General features: G+C 55.8%; 2 protein-coding genes across 4 annotated transcripts in view; one reads left to right on the plus strand and one right to left on the minus strand.

Moving 5' to 3' along the window:
- Positions 1-13,387, plus strand: part of LOC122372665 (actin-histidine N-methyltransferase-like) — a 52,365-nt gene extending 38,978 nt beyond the window's left edge. For both annotated transcript variants that reach the window (XM_043350170.1, XM_043350172.1), the window contains exons 8-11: positions 8,432-8,549; positions 9,445-9,572; positions 11,556-11,755; positions 12,041-13,387. In XM_043350170.1, coding sequence (XP_043206105.1) covers positions 8,432-8,549; positions 9,445-9,572; positions 11,556-11,755; positions 12,041-12,417 — 823 coding nt within the window. In that variant the 3' untranslated portion in view covers positions 12,418-13,387. The remainder of the gene's footprint in view (positions 1-8,431; positions 8,550-9,444; positions 9,573-11,555; positions 11,756-12,040) is intronic.
- Positions 13,384-21,184, minus strand: LOC122372664 (serine/threonine-protein phosphatase 2A 65 kDa regulatory subunit A alpha isoform-like). 2 transcript variants are annotated; one of them, XM_043350169.1, is made up of 11 exons: positions 20,969-21,184; positions 19,167-19,358; positions 18,484-18,703; positions 17,993-18,153; positions 17,522-17,649; positions 17,043-17,256; positions 16,515-16,718; positions 15,748-16,068; positions 14,779-14,921; positions 14,424-14,515; positions 13,384-14,046 (listed from the first exon to the last, which is right to left on the minus strand). In XM_043350169.1, exons 1-11 carry the CDS (start codon positions 21,050-21,052, stop codon positions 14,036-14,038), a joined length of 1,770 nt encoding a protein of 589 aa, XP_043206104.1. In that variant the 5' UTR covers positions 21,053-21,184; the 3' UTR covers positions 13,384-14,035. The 2 variants fall into 2 exon arrangements, with proteins under 2 accessions (XP_043206104.1, XP_043206103.1); XM_043350168.1 differs by having other exon boundaries at positions 13,384-14,515.
- Positions 21,185-21,401: the final 217 nt, after the last annotated feature.

Below are 21,401 nucleotides of genomic sequence, written 5' to 3' on the forward strand. Positions count from 1 at the left end.
TAGTCTCAGGGTTCGTGTGATGCCAGGATGGCCGCTGGTGTGGTGAATCCGTGCGATGTCGGGCTCTGTGACGACGGCACCGCACACCATCGACGCGCCCTGCGGGGTCAGCCACTTTTTTGGCACTCTCGTGAGCGCGTCGGCCCGGTTCTCAGCCGATGGGACGAATTTCACGCAGAGTTGCATGGCATATTCTTCACCCAGCTTCTTCACTGTCTCAAGACGTCTCCGAATTAGCATCTCGCTCGCTGCCTTGGTTTTTACACGGGCTCTGCCAGACAGGACGTCGGACAGCCAGCGATAGACGGTTCGCGAGTCGGTCATGATCGTCACGTTCTTCAAATTCCAGGACAGTGCCAGATTGAGCCCTCGAATCACAGCATCTAGCTCTGCGAGATTGATGTGGGTGTCCGAGCTCTTCCGCAGCCAGCAGGCGTCTTCAACGACGCAGTCGTTGATCTCCAGCACGGCCCCGATGGCGAGGGAGCTGGCATCGACCCACACCACACCTCCGCCGTCTCCAGAGACATCCCACCGGCCCCGCGCGGGGTCAGATGTGTTCACACGCTCCACCATCTCAATGACCATTGCACAGAGCTCCGGGTCAGTGACCTCGTCATCCCATCCACTGGACACAGCGGTGACACGCCTCTTCAGATATGAAGCGGCCACGCGGAGCCAGCCGGCCACAGGAACAAGACTGGTGAGTCGTCCGCACAGAGAGAAGACTGCCCGTCTCGTCAGTTTAGGGGGCGGGCTGATGTCGGTTCTGTCACGCCTCCAGAACAGCCCGTCTTGCTCCCCCCAGACCCTTAGGCCAAGCACACGGGCACCATCGATCACACTTTCTGGCGCTTTGCAGTCCAAGCCATGGTTCTCGAGATGGGCCTTCACTTCAGCTGCGGTGGCGACCTCCTCATTCACAAATATGTCATCGACGTAGGAGGATGTCGCGCTGTCTATTCTCTGGTCCAGCCCGAGAGCCATGCTGAGCACTTTTTTCATCACCAGCGGCGCACAGCCGATTCCAAACCCTAGTCTCGTCAGACACCACCTTTTGCCCTGAAACACAACAGTCTGGTAGGGCCACAGAGACTTGCTCACATGCACCTGCAGGTAGGCGTCTTTGAGATCCAGAAGCGACACGTTCCGTCCGAACCGGCGCCACTCGCGAATTTTCTCGCTACACACGTCTGCGGCAGCCGTATGCGAGTCCAAATACTCATTCAGCTCTCTGAAGTCCATGACCGGGCGCACTTTGTCTTTGTTCGGCTGAATCACCGCCATCAGCGGTATTGTGCCCTTTGCCTGTCCGTGGACACGCTCGTCATAGGGAACAAGCCATCCGTTTGTCACCCACTTTGTGAGCTGTCGCTCATACTCCTGCCTGGCCTCTGATGGTATTGAGTACTCCTCCGCTTTGTTGAACAACTGTCCTGGCTCATCCCCACACCATTTCAATTGCACAGACCACTTTTTCTGGCTCTCATCGTAGCTCACAATAAAGTCCTTCTCCTCCTCGCGCCATATACCCGCCGCCGCCTCCGGCGCCGCCATTGCCCGCGTCTCGGTCACTGTCAGGGCCCCAATTGCCGCTGACCCAGATTCCGCCGCCTCGGTGGGTGCAGTCGACTCGGCCAGTGCCGCCGTCTCAGCTGCCACGGGCGCCGCCTCAGGCACCCGTCTCTCAGCCACCGCCGCCGTCCCAGCTGCCGCCGGCGCCGTATCGGGCGCCCGTCTCTCGGCCACCGCCGCCGCCCCTGCTGCCGCCGGCGCCGTCTCGGACACCCGTCTCTCGGCCACCGCCGCCACCCCGGTCGTTTCAGCTCCAAACCTCACATGGTTCTCCGCACTCACCGTCACGCCACCCAGTGCACTCACGCCGTTCATCCCCAGGATAAACTCAAAGCCCAGCGGCTTCCGTGACACCACAAGCACGCGCACTGATACCGATTCGCCAGATTGCGATCGCACCTCCACGACACCCGTTCCCTCGCACCAGTATCGGTCACCGCTCACCGTCATCACGCTCACTGCGTCTCGATTCCAATTTCGACACACCGACACGTGCGCTACACACAAGCTGCATCCCGTGTCCAGCAGGGCGTCACAGGTGGTGCCGTCCACCGATACTCGCACAACGGGCAGCGCCCCGCTCACTGGAGACCGGGAGAGGAGGCTGGCGCCGAGCCCTCCTCTCCGCCGTCGTTTTCCGGACAGGACGAGGCGATATGACCGGGCCGGTTGCAGCGGAAGCAGCGCACACTGCGCCGACCGCCGCGGGCCCCGCCGCGCTCCCGCTGACCGCGAGCAGCGAGACAATCCCGCGACAGGTGGTTGGGCTGTCCGCATGAGTGACAGGTCACGCGGGGTGGCGCCGCCGACGTCCGCGCTGCTGCTCCCGTCGCTCCTGCCATGGCAGTCTCTTCTTCATCAGCGAGCACAGCTCGGGCCCGGCTGATTAGCTCGCTCAGCGTCATGCTTTCGACGCGGCTTCCTGCACGAAGCACACGGCGGGTGGTCTCCGGCAGTTTTGCCACGAACGCGCAGGCTAGGCCGCCGTCTGACATACCGCCAAACAGGCCGGACAGGCGACGCAGCTCTGCAACGAAGACATCCACCGGCTCACCTCGACGGAGCTTCATCTTCTCAAACCGGTCATAGGCGTCAAACTTATCCTCTGCGAAAGCCGAAATCAGGCCATTTTTGATGGTCTCGTAGCCAGCCTTGTCCTGCTCGTCCAGCTGCTGATAGACAGCGAACGCCCCGCCAGTTAGGCGGAGGGGAACGACGACGTGCAGCGCGTCGATGCCACGTAGACGGCACACCAGCTCCACCTTCTCCAGCCACTCTGTGACAGGCTGAGTCGCTCCGTCGAACTCAGGTATGAGTCGGAGATCGGCTGCAGCGTCCGCCGTACTCGCCGGCTTCACTCCACTCTCAGGCGCACTTTTCTCGTCCTTCATGGCTCTTACTCTCTGTCTCTCACACAAAGCCGAAATAGCTTGTAGAAAACCGAGCCACCTCTCACACGCTGTATTCCTTACGTCATCGTGTCGCGGCGCCAACTGCCGCCGCGCGCCCGAGCCCGGCCGGCGGTCCACAGTGCACACACAGCTGTGCGCCATAAAACTAGCGCCGCAGGCGCAGGAAATGCGGCCCGCCGGTCCCACGGCCTCGGCGCGCCCACACAAACACGGTCATAAGCACACACGCACAATACACACACAAGGCACGCTACGTTCTACTAATTCATAACACAATTCTATTACAGTTTGCTTATTAATAATGTTTTTCTTGGCTTATTCAGGAGCACTTTCATTTTTTGTGATGCGCTTCTGTACGGTCGTACCTACATATTTTCACCAGCATTGCTTTTTTGGCGTAGTTATCATAAATTCGTTAATTATATTATCATGTGACTAACGCCAAGGCCGCTTTTGCCAAGACCGTGTAAGATGTTTTACTTCCTTAAAACTTCCGTTACTGGTTGGCATAACAGAGAACAACAACTTGGCAACAACCAAACAGCCTGTTTGATTATACATATAAGCACAAGTGGTCGATAGCAGCAATTAGTGGTGCGATTTTCAGAAAAGGCCTGTCCAATGTCCGTTTAATGTCCAAAATTCCTGCTCATATTTGTCCGAACTCTCCAAAGCATGGATTTGTCCGATATTGTCCGAAAGCTGGATATGGAAAATACAGTGTACCTAGTGCTAGTTTCGGAAAATGTTTGTCGATTGTTTTTAAATTTAAATGTTTTTAATGGCCCGGAATTGCTCGTTATCACCGTAGCCGAGTTGTTTACAAATAAATATCGAACACTAAGGACCAATAAAGTTGTTTTAGCATGATAATTGATTCTGCGATTTTGTCGTAAGCCAGGTAGCTTTGTCCAACCGAATTCTGAATGGGACATTGGATAAAATCGTAATTCCGATGACCGAGTTCCCATCGGCAGATATAGAAACCTATAGCCCTAACGCTTACATTCCTATAGTAACCCAAGATTCCCTTACTACGATAGTAACCATCCCTTCGCCAAGGACTGCTCTACCACTCTACAGGATGCCTACATCACATGAGAGAATATCTATAATACCATGCTGCCTGATGTTCTGCTTCGCAGATCCGACGCGTTTTGTGCAGGACTCGTTTACGGTATGGCTAGGTGGCGATGGTGTTCTGTCCCTGGTTTTTCGATGGGTTGAAGATGTGTTGCTGGCTCTGATAGGTAGGTACGCTTTCTGTCTTACTTCCCCCGCATTTTTGAAGTGGCATTCGTGGCTGGAATATTGTTGAATGTACGCCAGTCCGGCCTTTCTCCCGCAACTGGGCTCCAAAGGCGTGTCGCTCCGTTGCCCGTGATTCCAAACCAGCCGCGTCACCAAACGATCACGGCGTCATAACCCGGCGTTAGCAGCGTCACGACCGCTTACCTGTGGTTGGGCATGGCTGCTCGGCGGTGGCTGCTGCTCGGGTCGGTCGGCCGCGGCTCCTACTGGCGGCCGGCGCTCATCGCTGTCCTCCGGTCCCACTCCGTCCGTCCGCGGACCTCGCCCTCACTGCCGTCACACCGAGTCGCGCCGCTCGCGCCGACCGCACCGCCCGTCCGCCACTGACCGCCGTCGAACCCTCACTGAGCGGAGAGACGGCGGCGACCCGCGGCGGCGGCGGCGGCGGCGAGCGGGCGGGCGGTGTTTCTCTCCGCTGGCCGGCACTGAGGGCCGCTCTGCAGTTGTGCATACCTACAGCTTCTTCGAGTACCCATTGCTGTTGCTACTGCGATGGATTTATCGGCATATCGGTATTATGTAGTAGTTAGTACGAGCTTCTGTTGCTGTCATTCGGTAACTTGGCCATTCGGAGTGCCGTGTCCAAGTCCATGCTAAATGTTAGTGGGGTGTTGGAATGGGACATGGAATAATTTGAGCAGCAGTTGTAGTAACTACTGAAAGCTGCTGGAGTTTTTGATGCTACGGTGATGCTGCCGGTGCTTATTTGTAGGTATCGATATTGCTCCTCTTTTCATGAACTTCTCTATTGCTGTTGTCATTAATTGCGGGATGCTCGACTTTATTGCCACGATATTTGTTGCTGTGTCCAAATGTCCACAGTGATGCAGTTGTTGGCAGTCTGTCATCGGACAAATGACATGCTAGGTCGCAAATTATAAGTCTCTAACAAACAATCCGGAACATGATATGCCAGAGCCAGATCCAGCCTTGCAACGTTAAATTGCGCCGAGTAAATTTTAAATAGCCCATGAATATAGTGTTTAGTCGGTCAGTCATCTACATATTGTGCGGCCGTGTCCGCCATCGAACTCTGCAGGATATTTGCTCAGTACTGGCTCGTACTTGGAAAAACTGGCATAAAGCCTGGGCCTGGCCTACCTTAGCTTAAGGTCTATCCTATCTATCTTTCCATTCGTAAATGTTTGCTATATTTTGAATTGTGGGCGTGTGCGCGTAGCCAGTCTTGCGGTATTCACAGCGCAATGGTTCATTTCGTTCATTTTTTTCTCTCCGACACGCCGGGAACGCTGATGGCCCACCAGGCGGTATTGGGAAATGTCTGAATCAGAAGTACCCGTGGTAGAGCAACCTGCGTTGTTTGACAGATAATGGTTGATGCTTCGTGCCCTCCTTGACGGTGCTGTGCTCTGCCACGATAGCCGTGGAGTCTCTTGGCCCGGTATCCACAGTACCATGGCGCTCCACTCTGCGCCACACTACCTCACACCTTTACAAACACCTACCCTCGTGAGCCCACAATCCCACGGCGCCACATACGGCACATCAGCCTGGACAGCCTCACACCGGTACAGCGGTGCACGACGCGCCGCGGGTCCAACGATTAACGGACCGGTGTCCACACGCCGGCACACACAGAACAGCCGGCGGCAGGGGCGGTCCGACTCCCGTTTCCTGCCAGCTGAGCAGTGCTCCGCCGATTACAGGTGAACAGCTCTTGTTACTTGGAAGAGCCGGCTGAGATGTTTTCACTCTTCATGAGCCGTGACTGGACGAAACGAAGTGTCGTGTCTGTGTTTATGAAAACATCTTCACCGCAGACCATCACCCCAGACCATCAGCCTCTCAGCGGTGACTGAAATCGTCACCGGCCGCCCGTGACCACTGTTGTCTCGCTCCTGATGGCTCACCGCTGCCTCCGTCCCGTCGCTGTCCCGCTGTCTGGCTACCAGGGATTCACCGCTGTTCCGCTTCTGTCCCGCTGTCTCGCTGCTGCCCCGCTCGCTGCTGTCCCGCCGTCCCGCCGTCGCGCTCGCCGCCGCTGTCCCGCTGTCCCGCTCGCCGCCGTGCCCGCTGATCGGGGACGGAGCGTTCTCACGCCAGTTTCGCCGGCGCGGCGGTGCGCCGAGCGGCTCAAATGACCATCGGATGACGCCCGTTACGCGGCAATCCACTGCGGACGGACGCGGCGGGAGACTGGACGGGTTCTCACTGAGCTGCGCAGATCGGTCCGGCGCTGCTGGTGGGCTCCTGCTAATGGTGGCTCCGGTTTTCGAGATCGTTTCTCTGTGCGCCAAGCGACCGCCTGTGCAGTCTGCGCATCCCAAGCTCGAATAAAGAAGACAGCCTCCTCTCTGGTACTGCTCGTCGCTGTAAGAGCTTTATAGAAAGATGTGTTCAGGGCTTTGCGACTGGTATTAGATGCCAGTCTCCGTCGCGGTCCATTGGCGCCGGTTATGGTGACGTTCACCAGTGACCTCAGGAGGGCGGGTTTCCGGCCCGATGGTGACCTCCCGAGTCCCGGCGAGCTCATGGCGACCTCCTGAGGACCTCTTTGGATGACCTCTGCACCACATGAATGATACGTGCGCTAGAATGTATGACCATTTGCATGTGAGTGTCTCAGCGGCGCCGGCCTCCGCTTACCGCGCCGGCGAGCGGAGCCGGAGACCGGCGATGTTCCCGGCTCCGCCCCCGCCTCAGTCCCGGGCCGGAATCTCGTGCCGGTCCCGGGCCGAAATCCCGTGCCGGTCTCGTGACCAGGACACTCGTGCTGGGAAGAACCCAATGGGAGGCGTTACGCTGCCAAACTGTGCGACATTGATTTCACCGCCGCAGTGGGAGCTATTGTCGCGCCATTCCCGCATAATGATCATAATGGGGTGCTGGGAAGCAGTCTGTTTTGTGATAAGTGAGAAAGTTGCCGCATTATAAATCAATGTAAATTGGTATTACGCCCGCATTAGCTTTACTGAGGTGTTGGTGGGAGATGCGAATTTCATTTGAATTTCATCCATTTTTATGTAGGTACGCTCCTCAGGTACCGTGCCTCAACTTCTGTCCCACTGGCCTCCTGCCTGGCTGTCTAAAATGTTGGGTCAGGATAGCTCATAACTGGATGATTAGGAGCCCTTAGGCTGTAGGTTCACATAGCCGTCAGCTGGCCAGCGTAAAATGGCATGTCTCAGACTTATTAGCACTAGGCGCTCGGGTCGAATTCTGGTTTTAGATGTAGCTCACTGCTAGAATGACACGGAAAGCAAGACGGGGACGGCCGAAATTCTAATGCGTATCGTGATTGTGGTGGCTGACTGGTTTCACGGACCAAACAGAAGACATGGTTTTACGAATACGGTTGCACAATTTGCGACATATAACTACCGGTATGAGTCTGTCGCTTATCGCGTGACTTCAACACGCTTTATTGTATGGTATCAACAAAAATAAGTAAGTCGCCGGCATTGCGGTGGGGAAATGACGCATCTCTTCTTTGAATGTGCCATGATTAAGAGTTATGTCTCGCTGGTTACGTATGCTGGGATCAGTAGATCTGACAAGCGTGCACACTGGATAGGTTTGGTGGTAACACCTGTGATAATTTCTGTCCTTCAATTACGTGTCAACGTGTTCAAGAAAGCTAGCTGCCTGGACATACTGCGCCGATTTTTATTGCATTAGTTCGTCTTCAAGCGTTCCCGGAGCTCATGGCTGGAATATCTGATGTTTTTACACAATTACCTCCTGTTCTGCCCGGATCTTTTCCTGCTGCGTGCGGTCAGCCACCTGCTGTCGGTGGTCGGTCCGGCCGCTCCGGTGACCGCTCACCTCCCCGACCGCACTGCCGTGTCCCGGACCGGCGCCGGTGGCACGCGCACCGCTCTGAGGTCGCGCTGGTCCCACCAGGTCGTGACCCGGTCAGGTCACCGGCTAACGGGCCTGGTGTTATCACCGCTACCGCCGGCTGACCGGTGCAGGGCCCAGGCTGGTCAGTGTGCATTAACTCAGCGAGCCATGACCGCGGACACGGCGTCAGGTGCCGCCTGATGCCCGCTAATCCGTGGTTATTTGTACACAGACACACATACAAACACGACCTCACGGCGACAGATGGCACCTGCCGGCAGCCGGGTGGTCGGGACGGCGGTGATAAGGATCATGTTTGTGTGTTGCAGGTGGGCGGCTTCGACTGTGATGACGCGGATGAACAACATACCGTCTGAGGAGGATCCCGGGACTGCGGTACCGGCGCTGATCCCCTACTGGGACCTGTGCAACCACTCCAACGGACGGGTCAGTTGGCCCATCCCTCCCCCCACCCAACCCTACCCAACCCCTCCCCTACTGGGACCTGTGCAACCACTCCAACGGACGGGTCAGTTGTCCCAATCCATTCTGGTATTGTCACAACCATTTTCTTATGGCGTAGTTTCTGCTTTGTTACTAACACCAAATAAATATGGCCCACCCCCGCCGATGATCGCCGACCCGTGGCCGCGGCTGGTGGTGCGTCTCGCCCCTGTCCGTGAGCCTGTGCCGCCCACCGGGGCTGTCCGTGTGCCGCCGACCTCCGCCCGGTCGCCGCTCGTGACTTCCAGTCGCTGTCAGTGCCGCCGGCCGGCGCACGTGGCTGGCCATGCCTTATCGACAAGGTCCGGGCGTATTGTCGTATTGTCGGCTGCTGTTCGGGGGCTACCTGTCATCGCTCTGGAACTCCATTGTTATTTGTTTGGCCCTGGGTATGACCAGTGACCACCCACCCGGGTGTCTGTCGCGGTTCGTTTACAGGCCAGAATTTACCCCGTTACTGTAATCGCCCACACAGATTAGTGTAGATCTAGCCCTTTCTGAATCACTCTCCATTTCCTGTGTCCCGTCGCAGACTGTGACGCTCCCGTGCCTTGTGACAGCTTTTGACACCCCGTCAGAGTGGCATTTGACCGTCTGGGCCCTACCACAGTCCTTGATACCCTCTCACAGTGTGACACTCCCATGTGCTCCGTGACAGTCCCTGACACCCTATCTGACGGTGCCGTATGACAGTCGTGCCCTGCCACAGCCCTGACACCCTCTGACAGTGTGACAGTAGTGCCCCGTCACAGCCCTGACACCCTCTCACAGTGTGACACTCCCATGTGCTCCGTGACAGTCCCTGACACCCTATCTGACGGTGTGCCCCCTCGGTCAGGTGTCGACCGACTACTGCCACGACCCGCCCAGCTCCATATGTTTCGCCTTCCGCGACTTCGCGCCCGGCGAGCAGTTCCACATCTTCTACGGAGTCCGACCGAACGCAGAGTTCCTGCTCCACAACGGGTGAGTTGACTGCGCCCTGACCTCAGCACAGCGCAGGGGAGATGGGGGCGGAATGGTGCGGCGCGCCGCGAGAACTGATCGATTTTAACACGAAATGCAAAACACGCCAGAAGTTTGTAATGTAGAAATCAGAGAACATTTGGGGGTGATTGAAGTGAAACTGGTGACCGGGTGTGGTATTTTCGGCCGGGTTACGGGTGTCCCTGGGCGCAGTTTTCTCCGGTGTTTCAGTCTGCCCCCTCCCTCCCCGCTGTCCGCCCGGTGTGGGGCGCCGTGGACCGTGACCAGTGTGCCCCCCGGCCGCCGCCCCAGCCGTGAGGGGACCACTTTCTCACCGGCGGCCCGCTGACCGGTCCGCTAACGTTTTCCGTCACTGGCATTACTTCCGCGCTCTCCGGAGATGGAGCGTTGGCCAACGGTCGCTTTCGATCTCCTCTGGCTGCGCCTGAGTGCGCGCCGCGCCGACCTCTGGGGACGGGGTCGGCCACGCGTGTCGGACCGCCCGAGGGATGACGGCTCGGTGACGGCGGCGCGATGACGACTCGGTGACAGGGGCGCGATGACGGCGGCGGGTAGCGATAAGTCGGCGATGGCATGACATGATGTGCAGGTGGTGATCTCAATGTTTTGGTGTATTCATAAATAAGCAAAATGGGAACGTAAGAACTATTATGATTTATGAAATCATTTAGGAACTTTTTATGAACTAGCAGAAGCAGAAGTTACCTGCCTCTCAATGATCACAATTGTGAACAGCTTTGCGAGATGGGAAGTTGAACAACTAAAATCGTCTTGACATTCATTTGACAATTGACATTCATTTCTCATCAACTGACAGCTTTTGTTCGCAAATGAATTTAAGTATAAGCCATTTCAATAGACAAATAGCGGTTATGGCTGCCGTACTCCAACGGTTCATAGGTATTGCGTGGGTGGGGCAGGCTCGTGCCAGTGTACTGCGCGCAGCTTCAGTCCGAATATTGGGCGTGCCCCGCTGAGCACGGCGCCGGGCACACCCGACACGCCGATCGCCATGTCGCCACGCCGTGCCGGGACCGTCAGATCAATTAAAGGCTGGCGGGACCAATAAAGACCTGCAACCGGTGGAATTGGTCTGTGTGAAATGTCACGCCAGGCGCCTAGTTCGTGGTCCGAGAGTCGGGGGCGGACAAGGCCGCGGAAGGCCGGTGGCGGGTCGACCCCGCCCTCCCCTCACTCACACTCTCGGTGGCGGCGGGGGAGACGGCGCCCGGTCCGAGTTTCACTGCGGACCGTGGGCAGCGGCCGTCGATAGCCCTCGTAATGGCGACTGACCGGACACACTCGAGTGGGCTGGAGAGGGGCTGTTGGTCACGGGTCGGGGGTCGGGGCGGAGCCGCCGGGTCAGGAGAGGGTTACATAACGCAATTTGGGTACTGTGCTCACCAGAATGTGTGCAGTCACTACACGCTGGACTCAGTTCTCTCATTAGACGGTGATATGGCGATAAGTGGTCCGTTTTCTCCGTGTGCCTGCCGGTGGCATGGCTTGCTACTGGCACAGCGGCGGGTAAATAAATGAAACAACGCCTGCGCCCATACCCACGGCGCTCTCCCGACACGATGACCGGCGATTAATCTGTGACAGCCCGAACTGGTTCGGTCAACTCTCTCTTTCTCCGTGTTTCCCGGGTCCGTGACCAACTGTCTCCCGGCATGCCTATATTGATAGTTTTTAATGTCTCCACCGAGGCTGTAGAACTGTCTGCTGGGATTCCAACGCCAAAGTTCAGTCAGAAACATTTGCGATGTGAATTTGTTTAATTTGAATATGCTGCATATGACAGGTGTCGTGCCTTAGCGTTTTAGGTTGCCAGTCCATCCGGGCCTAAGGCCTCTTCACCATGCCCGTCCTGTCCTGACCCTCTCCCCCACCCTTGCTCCCCGCAGATCCGTTCCTGTCCCACCGCGTCACCTCTAACCCTCCCTCCCCTCCGCTCCCCAGGTTCGTCGACGCCGACAACGAGCACGACGCGGTGGCGGTGCGTCTGGGAGTGAGCCGCGGCGACCCGCTGCACGAGCCGCGCGCCCGCCTCCTGGAGCGGCTGGGCGTGCCGGCCAGCGGCCTGTTCTACCTGCACCGCGAGGGCTCGCCCATCGACGGATCCCTCTTCACCTTCCTCAGGGTGTTCAACATGGACGCCGGTGAGACGCAGCGCGGAGGACGGAAAGGGGTGGCTTTAGAGGGGAATAGAGCGAAAGTGGTACGGGTTACGGGCTACGAACTCCCTCGGCCGGAAGGAAACAGGATAGAAAACTGAGTCTATAAATTATTCATTTCGAAGATGAGGTGTGGTCTGTAGCGTTATTAGCCCTCATTTGAAGCTTGTGCGTCATAATTTGCAGAGCTGTTTGTCTGTGCAAGTTCTGCGTCTTCTTGCGTAGCACCCTCGTGGCCTGTTTCAATCTTCACACCTGTCTGTTCGACAGAGACGCTGGAGCACTGGCTGCGTGTGGATAACGTGGGCGACCTGGGCTCGGAGCAGTGTGACGGCCTGCCGGCCGGCCTGCAGCTGGCCGCCTGGCGGTTCCTGCACACGCGCGTCACGCTCCTGCTGCGCCTGTACCCGGGCACGGCCGAGGCCGACCGCGCGCTGCTAGCCGCTCCGCCTGCGCCGCCGCCAGAGGGCGCCGCCGACGCGCCGGCGCCGCTGACGCCGCGCGCTCGAATGGCAGTCACCCTCCGGCTCGGCGAAAAGCTGATCCTGCAGCGCGCGCTCCGCTTCGCCACCGACAAAATGCACGAGCAGGAGCTGCTCGACCAGGAGCTGAAGAGTCAGGAGATTCAGGAGCCCGTCGAGCAGTAGCGGTCGTTCAGACGGTCCGGCGATACGGATTCCCCACCGCTCAGAGCTAACGGAGACGGCCCATGATTGTCCGCCGCTGGGGTGTGCGTGGGCAGGGGTGGGGATGCGGGGGCCGTCACAAAAGGGAGATACCAGGGGAGTTCCTGTGATGGTATTTTTCGGCTCAGAGTTTGTACAGTCAGGGGGTTGTTTCGGTGCTGGGGAGGCAAGGTCCGTCCAGGCCCTGAGCTCGCTGTGGAAAGGTGCTTGTTCTCGGATGTTTTTGTGGTCTGTTGGTGACTAGTCTTCTGAGGTCTCCCGACTGGCCCTCGCCCTGACGCGACATGCCTTGGACGGCAGACAAGGTGTGGGGTGGTTGTGATGGCATTGGCATGGGAGGAGAGAATTGTTAATAACCCCCAGGGCCCGAATAGGATCCTTTAACGAGTCAGTCGGGTCACATTCGGGGAGTAACACAGCGTGTTGCCTACTTAATGGTGCGCCGAGAGCGACTTTGGGGCTCAGTCGGCCGGTGGGTAGAGATCTGAGGGCATTGCACGCTGCTCGGCCAGATCTGAGGGCATTCGGACGTTAGTTACCTGATTGTGCCGCGGCTCCGCCCGGCCACTAACTCTACTTACAAACGCGCAGTATTAGGGTGGACGGGTCGCGCGGACGGCGCGCAGGGGAGAGAGAGCGCTACCAAAGAGGGAGCAGAGCCGCCGCACACGGCCAGTCGTCCCGCCGGCAGAAACCTCAGCTCAATCGGCCGCCGGGCGGTCCCGCCGCGCGGTCACCAGTCAACTGAAAATACTCGCCGTGCCCCATGTGTGATAATACTAAACCGTAAAACCGTGTGCTGTGGGCCACTGGGCCTCAAGTGCAATGCTGTGTCTTCTCGAGTGTGCGTGTGCGTGTGTTATTTACCGTGTTGTGCGCCAGTTGGTGCGGGCGTTGTTGCCGCAAAGCAAAATAAATACTCAGGCATTGACACGTGTTGTTTATTCGCCTCCGCTCGGTACACATGGTTAGGAATCAATGATAAAATCGGGACAGGAGCGGCCGCCGCCGCCGCGCAGACGGAGATTTTTACCGGGGACCGCGTCCCGGCTGAGTCCGAGTCGCGTCAGTCGCGTCATCAACAGCCAACGTGCGCGCGTGTGCTGCGCCGGCCGGCCGGGCGGGCGCCGAGTCGTGTCACCCGTTCCGTGGGGCCGGCCGGCCGGCGGGCGCCGAGTCGTGTCACCCGTCCGCGGCGCCGTGGGGCCGGCCGGCCGGTGGGCGCCGGTCTCCAGACATATAACACTACGCGGCCGCCGCCGGCGCGCCCGTGCGGCCAACTCAGTCTACCACAAACCGAGGGAGAGCGGCGGGACGGAGACACCGCCCGCGACACGACGAAAACAACACGAGCGCGCGAGTCCAGGAGGCAAAAGAATTACGAAACTTTAATTGGAATTGGCACGCGCACACACAACATATATGAAGCGGGTGGCGATCGCTCGATCTGGTCGGGCCGCCGGCTCTGCGGCGGGTGCACTGCGTGCGGGGCCGGCCGGCCACACATATATCGCTCCTCTGGGCCGGGCGCGCCGACGTCGCTCTAAGTGAAGGGGTGTGGAGAGCCGTCCGCGGCGAACTAACCCAGCGCTGAAACACGGCCCGAGCGGTTTATTCAGTCATCTGCCACATGATAACATGAACGGACGGTGGTGGGATCAACGCACAGCAGCTACAATAGAGCACGAAAGAGTGGATGGATACATGGACGCGACAATTACCATACGAGCAAATCGTGAGACAGGCAACCACGTTCTGTGACATATGTGGATTGATAGGAGCAGGATGCACAGGAAGCGCCTACTTTTGATTCTAATCAAGCAAAAGTCGGAAATGCAAGCATGAGTTCACGAAGAAAAATACAATGTTTTCACATCTACCGGGTTACAGCGGAGCACCCGACTATAAGCGGTCTAATGGCGGACACAGTGCCAGCCGAGCTGCTAGTCCGCGTTAGAAGGCCTCACCGGCCAGCGCCTCGGACGCGTAGAATTTGACGTCGAAGTCGGTGTCGGTGTTCAGCTTGTCCAGCACCGGCTTCACCTGGGTCTGGGCCACGCTGCGAACAGGGACAACAGTGTCATTACCTGTTGATGTCACCGGCTTCACCTGTGTCTGGGCCACACTGCCAACAGGACGGCATGGTCATTGGTCACTGACTTCCAATGACGCCTAACTTTTGCGAACTCCCGACAGTTTCTCTGAGACACCACAGCTTCAACCTGGCTGTTGCACATGCGACATACCCCAGCGTACCCATCTCACATGCTCCCTTATCCGCTCCTCCCCAGCCCACCCCGAACGCTGCCTCTGCCGGCTTACCTGCTGTCGAGGATGGGTCCCATGCGCTGCAGGGTCTTGGCCACGTTGAAGCGCACGTTGGCCACGCGGTCTCCAGCCATGCCGAGCACGGTGGGCAGCATCAGCTTCACCGTCATCTCGGGCCCGCAGGCCTCCGACAGAACCTGCCGTACCACGAGGAGGGGAGGGGAGGGGGCGGTCGGTGTCGGACGGGGGTAGAGCGAGATAGGAGAGCATCTGAGTAGAGGTGGCAAAAGATGAAAATTTTGGGAACCAGACTCGAACCAGACCCGGCTGGACATTTCTGGAACCAGTCGGACCCGGTCTTAGTTGGAATCGGAACCATTTGGACCCGTTCTCCAAAAGTCAATTAATACAAACTACTTGTAGGTATCATTAGTTGCATCATGCAAGAGAGCCTATTTCCAATTGGGGATACTCATGAGCTTTTGTGTGCAAGATGTATAGTTTATGGTAGGACCCGGTTGGACCCATCAGAAAATTTCCAGGAACCGGTCTGGACCCATATGGGTCCAGACTGGTTCTTTGGACCGGGTCCTCGGGTCCACATTTTGCCACCTCTACATCTGAGTCAGCGGTAGCGTCTCACGTAAATTCTACGAGAGCATAAATGACGTGGCATCGCTATCAGACCAAGGTATACGGCACTGCTATCAGACTGTTAAGCCTATTATTAGGTCGACCTCCCGGCCATTTCATATCAATTCTTATCATTTGCTCCCAGCAATCTAGTAGGCCGACCTCTCAACAGCATCTCTCACTATCACGCACTTGAGAGTTCCCGATCAACAAACCACCTGACAAATGGACTAGCCCCTTCTTTGACTGCTCTGAGGACCTCAGAGCAGACCGGTCTCATTGATCCAGCCATCCAGCGCCGCTCAAAACTCAGCCCCTGCCCCCCCCCCCCCCCCACCTACTTCCCGCAAGTTCAGTCCGCCCGCTCAACCATCCCGCCCGGCGACTCACGTTGATGCAGAACAGGCAGGTCATGCGGTGCAGGTAGTTCTGGTCGCGCGCCATGGCCACCACCTTGGGAATGACGCCGTTCTGTGCCCACTCGGCGCCGAACTTCTCCACCAGCTTCTTGAGGTTCAGCGTGGCCGCCTCCCTAATGGCGAACACGTGGTCCACCAGCCACGTCATGCACAGCTGGTTCAGCTTCTCGTCGAAGAACTCGACGCCCAGCTGGCCGGCCAGCAGCGGCATGTAGTTGATGATTGCCAGCCGGACGCGCCACTTGGTGTCCTCAGCCAGCTCCACGATGGCCGGCAGCAGCGACTGGGACAGCTGCGGGCGGCGGGGCAGGGGCAGAATATACTGTCACAGTGAGAAGACAGAGACGACGATTCTCCTCGGCAGCCAAAAGGATCGCGTTACGGAACAAAGCATTTGTTTTTAAAACCATTTACCCTGCCCAGCGATGATATAAGGAAAGTGTTGAGGGAAAACGGACAACTAAGGCCCTTTCAACCCGAACAAACATGCAATACAGCACATATTGCGCAAATGAATTATAACGTCTTTGCATTTACATGGGTAAGTAGCTAACTCGTGTTTAAAACGTCCTTCGTGAACCACGCCCGTGCTATTCCGCGACACTCGCGTCCGCCAGTCCCTGGAACCCGTGGATGAGTTTACTAGTATTTAAAATGTACCTAATTCGTGAATCACGCCAGTCCTATTCCGCGACACTGGCGTCCGCCAGTCACTGGAAGCCTTGGCTGCCGCCGTACCTGCTGGATGCCGATGACCTCGTTGACACAGTCCACGTTGGAGATGATGTTGAGTCGCACCTCGGGGCACTCGTCCTTCAGCTGGGTGAGGAACAGCGGCAGCAGGTGCTCCACCGTGTTGTTTTTGCCCAGGATCGGCGACAGGCCCATGATGACGCCGGCAAGCGCCGACTTGACGTGCTGGTTGGCGTCCGACACCAGCTCCTGGGGGCGGCGCGCGGCGGCGTCAGACACAGCGCGGTCACCATAGCTCGGCGTACTACAGCAGACACGGGCGGCTATGACAGTCGCAGTAAAGAGAAACCATCGAGGACACCAAACGTATGGTAGATTAGCTTAACAACATTTTACAGAAGTACAAATATGTTAGTTAAGATATTGCCAAGAAATCCAGCACACATTGTATTCCTCAATTACGTGCCTCTCTTCCCTACCGTGTCAGACCGGAGCCCCTCCCTGACTGTGCCCTCGATCCTGGGTCAGACCGGAGCCCCTCCCTGACTGTTCCCCAGATCCTCGGTCACTCACAGTGACGCAGGGCAGGATGTTGGTGACGATCTGCGTCTCACGAGTCGCCGGCGCCAGGTTCTGACAAAAGTCCTTGACCTTCTGGGCGGCGGCGGCGCGCACCTCGGCCTCACAGTCCTTCAGCAGCGACTGGAAGGCCGGCACCAGGTCCACCGTGGTGATCTCCGGCCCGACGGCCGCCTGCAGCTCAGTGAAGTGGTCCGCCACCATGTACCTGCGGCGGCGGACCGGGCGGGGACGGTCACACACGGGGAACAGACGGGGCAGGGCAGGGTCGGCGGGAAAGACATGGGGGCCATCGTCTACCGACGAAAAGTACAGCGGTGATGTGTCTGAATCTCAAGGGCGCCAAGTAGGCATACATGGACCATGGCAGCTGCCGGGGTGAGCGACAAACACATTACATTAACCCCACTTGGCTTCCTCACACCGCGTCAGCTCGCTTATTGACAGGGTCCGTTCCGTCACTAACTACTGACCTGACGCGCCATGACTGGTCCTCGGCGCAGTGTTTGAGTGTGGGCATCACCAGGGCCTCGGTGTCTGCCTGGGGCAGCAGCGAGGCGATACTGACGCACGCCTCGACCGCCAGCAGGCGGACAGAGTCCTGGCGACAGACGGGAACGGAGATAAATGGTCAGTAGTTGCCGGAAAGAGCAAATGGACAGAACCCTGTTGAGGGAGGGTAAGGCTCAAAAGGTCAATTGGCAAAAAGACGGCGCGCTAAGCAAAAGCGACACTGCGAAGCACTGTAAGAAGCTGATGGTAGCTACCACAGACTTAAAGGCACCACCCACAAGCCTCACAAAAGTAGACAGTAAAATGTCAGTCAGCCGCAATCGACGAATCCCCAAGCTACATCCCCAGGATGGCCCAGTTAACAACAATCCATCGCCTCCCTCCTTATTGACCCTCCCTCCACGCCACACCTCTGCCCGCTCCGCCCTCACCTGCTCGTCGCCGGCCAGCTCGACGAACATGGGGATCACCTCGGACTTGAGGTGCTCCGAGCCCACCGCCTTGGCGAACTCGCCCAGTTTACTGGCGGCGGCGCGGCGCACCATCGGCGTGTCGTCCTGACACAGGTTACGGAAGTTGACACGCAACTCCGCTGTGGAGACGGAACGGCACAGTGAATAGACAGGTCCGAGGGTGATGGTGAGAGAACTTCAGCATTAGTGTGGAGGCTTACAGGCAATAAATAACATATGCCAATGGCATTATTGATGAACAATGAATGATAGAAAAGACCATCAAACGAAAATGCAGACTTTTCCGGGTTCGATGCACCAGTGGGTACCATGAACACTGGCGATCAGTCAGCGTTGTGACACGTACAAGAAACCACTGAAAAAATGGACTCAGTCACATTCGAATTTCCCACATCAAACAGAGCTGTCCCCCAGTGCCCAGCCCCCGGCCGGTTGGGCGGCGGTCGCACCTTTGAGTTTGTCGTTGCAGCGCGGGTAGCAGACGGCGAACAGCCCGCAGCTCGAGGTACGCGACGTGAACCAGTCGCCCGAGGCCAGCCGCTTCACCAGAGGCACAAAGTGCGACTCCAGGTCGGCCGTGCTGTGCTGGTGCGAGATGGTGCGCAGCGACTCGACCGCCTTGTCCCGGACCACCGTCTCCTCCACCTGCGCCAGAGACTCCAGCGCCGGCTGTGTAGGGCAGGGGAGAGGACAGTCAGTTACACTGAACACACCGTCTCCACCTGAGCCAGGGACTCCAGCGCCGGCTGTGGTGGGGAGGGGGGGGCAGTCAGTTACACTCAACACACCGTCTCCTCCACCTGCGCCAGAGACTCCAGCCCGGCCGTATAGGGCAGAGGAGAGGGGACAGTCAGTAACACTCAGCACACCGTCTCCACCTGGGCCAGGGACTCCAGTACTGGCTGTGGTAAAGGGATGACTAGTCAGTTACACTCAGCACACCGTCTCCACCTGCGCCAGACTCCGGCGCCGGCTGAGTAGGGGAGGGACAGTCAGTTGCACTCAACAGTCAAGACACCATCCCTCCACCTGGGCCATATGGACTGGGTCCTGGGCAGACAGAGTAGTGAGTAGCTACTGAAATTCTCACCAAGACTTGGAGAAGCCCCTCCAGGACCGAGCACCTACTCACCAGGAGGCAGTAGACGAACTCGGGGCCGCCGACCAGCTTCGTGAAGTTGCCGAGCTGCTCGGCCAGCGCCAGCAGTACCTCATCCTCGTCGTAGATGGTCTCCGTCAGGAAGGGGATCAGCTCGTTCCGGGTGCGCTCCACGCCCAGCGCCAGTGCGATCGTCGACAGCTTCTTCACAGAGTTCAGCCGCAGCTGCGGACGGACACGGAGGCGCGTCAGTGGCGGGATAACTGTGTGTGAGGCTGATAGGACAGGCTGAGACTTTTTCTGAGAGAAAATAATAATGGCTGTCCTACTCATTTTTACAGTTAGCTTTCTTGAGTGCAAGAGCATCTTGAAGAACCAAGACCATCACAAATTGCTTTTAAATGTCCTACTCCCAATCTGATCTATTTGTCAGTGGCATAACCTGAGGGGAAGGGGTTAGATGAGTAATACCACCAATATGTTGTCCTCCAGGAGTTGGAGCAGATAATGGACCCAGCATAAGAGTATCAGCAATCAATGCTGGCAAATAGTGTTTAGAAATAGTAAGACTAGGCATTCGAGTACCAGTGACCTATCCACAATAACAGCTACACTATTTGGTAGTTGGTGAATTCAAAATTTGAAATGTTGAGCACTTTTTGAACAAAACCACCTATAGGATAGCACCATGACAGCACATAAAAGACAGGCTCCACAAGCTTGTGAATGCTGTTTAAGAAAACATGAATCAAATAAAATAATATGAAGGACTTGGTCAAGGTATGCATAATGCTACAAAAATGCCTGACAGGGTGAAGTTAACTGAGCCAGAACAAGGGCTTGCCAGAAGGGCAAGCTGTCATTTTGACATGGGAATGACTGCAAGGTGTGTCTTTCATTTCAGTGCCTGTAGCTAATTCATGCTAACTAATGATGTCCCTAATGCAGACACACCCTGAACAGAAACATATTATTTTCAATCTAGCTGCACAAAACCAGGCTGTGTCATCAAAATAAAATGAAGCTGCAATTTTATGTACAAATTAGCATAACCATTAATTCTGCCATTAAAGGACTGTGATAAAAAATAACATTCATATGAAAAACATTGAGAAAAATCATTTGGGATATGAAATATATAAAAAGCAATTCAGCTTGAAAAATTACCATGATAAATCAGCATCATGAAACTATTAGTAGTTTCAGATCAGCAGTATTCAATACCTACCTACAGCCTTTCCTAGGTGTCTCCTAAAGTAGTGTGAACCTTAACGAACATAAGTTTCAATGAAAAGAAATAATATTTCCAAAACTTCAAATGATCCATTGATATACTTCAAATTCATATTGATACAATTTGATGTAGCAAATGCCTGCCACAAGACCACACCTCGACCTACTACACCAATAGTCACGTTTACATAGCATTTTTGACAATGCTCTAGCTCACTTATTACCTATGTGATAATTTTGATTCGATGCAGTGATTTTTGCATATTTAGAGGGAATTATTTTGTTAATTGTAAAGCACCATTGGCATCTTTTGCAACATAACAGGCAGAGCTATAAGCTTGCAACAATCCCAGTGTAAACGAGGCTAATAACAGTCAGTCACTGTTGAGCATTTCTTCCTCAAAATTAGCGCTCACCCGCTCAGCATACGCAACATACCATTCATCAGCCGTAAAGTTATTCTTTAAGTATAGTTACATTAACAAAAAATAAGTTATTTTTTGTTAACATTATTATCTGACTGTTACATTTCAACATCAAACTATTGTCATTCAAATTCAATAGTGCAAAAGTCACTATTAAGTAGGCGGAAGTAAGCTCACCTGCACATCTTCATTGCGTAGCTCATCAATGAGCACTGCAATAGGATAAAGGGATTCGTCTCCGGTTGATTCTGCAGTAGACATTTTAGCAATCGTTGCGGCCTGATAATTAAATTATTAAACCTTCAAAAACTATCGAATCACGCCCTAATTCAGAAAGACCACCCGTCAGATCCGAACTTCTACAAACGTTGCGCGATGCGCAGGGATTGATTCATTTGATTCTTTCAAGGAATAGCTTATTCATGCTTCTTGCTATTTCTATGAAGTTGTTGTACATGACGTCAGTAAGATTATTCTGATAGAATTTATTTGGTATTTATTCCATTAATGCGACTTTTTTGTCAGTTTTGATAGAAAATAGCAATGGTTTTTCAATTTCATTAAGTTTTCTTCATTTTTAAAATTAAAATGATAAAAGATTCTTACAATG

Source organism: Amphibalanus amphitrite, unplaced genomic scaffold, assembly GCF_019059575.1.
Source record: "Amphibalanus amphitrite isolate SeventyFive unplaced genomic scaffold, NRLGWU_Aamphi_draft 001383F_arrow, whole genome shotgun sequence".
In the NCBI taxonomy this organism is placed as follows: Eukaryota; Metazoa; Arthropoda; class Thecostraca; order Balanomorpha; family Balanidae; genus Amphibalanus; species Amphibalanus amphitrite.

What these genes read in the sequence shown, in the direction of transcription:
- LOC122372664 (XM_043350168.1), bottom strand. Translation starts at nt 21,052, where the DNA reads ATGTCTACTGCAGAATCAACCGGAGACGAATCCCTTTATCCTATTGCA. An exon ending in ACATCCTGCCCTGCGTCACT is followed by an intron (nt 16,719 to 17,042) that starts GTGAGTGACCGA and finishes CGCCGCCCCCAG; the next exon opens with GAGCTGGTGTCGGACGCCAA. An exon ending in AGGTCATCGGCATCCAGCAG is followed by an intron (nt 16,069 to 16,514) that starts GTACGGCGGCAG and finishes CGCCGCCCGCAG; the next exon opens with CTGTCCCAGTCGCTGCTGCC.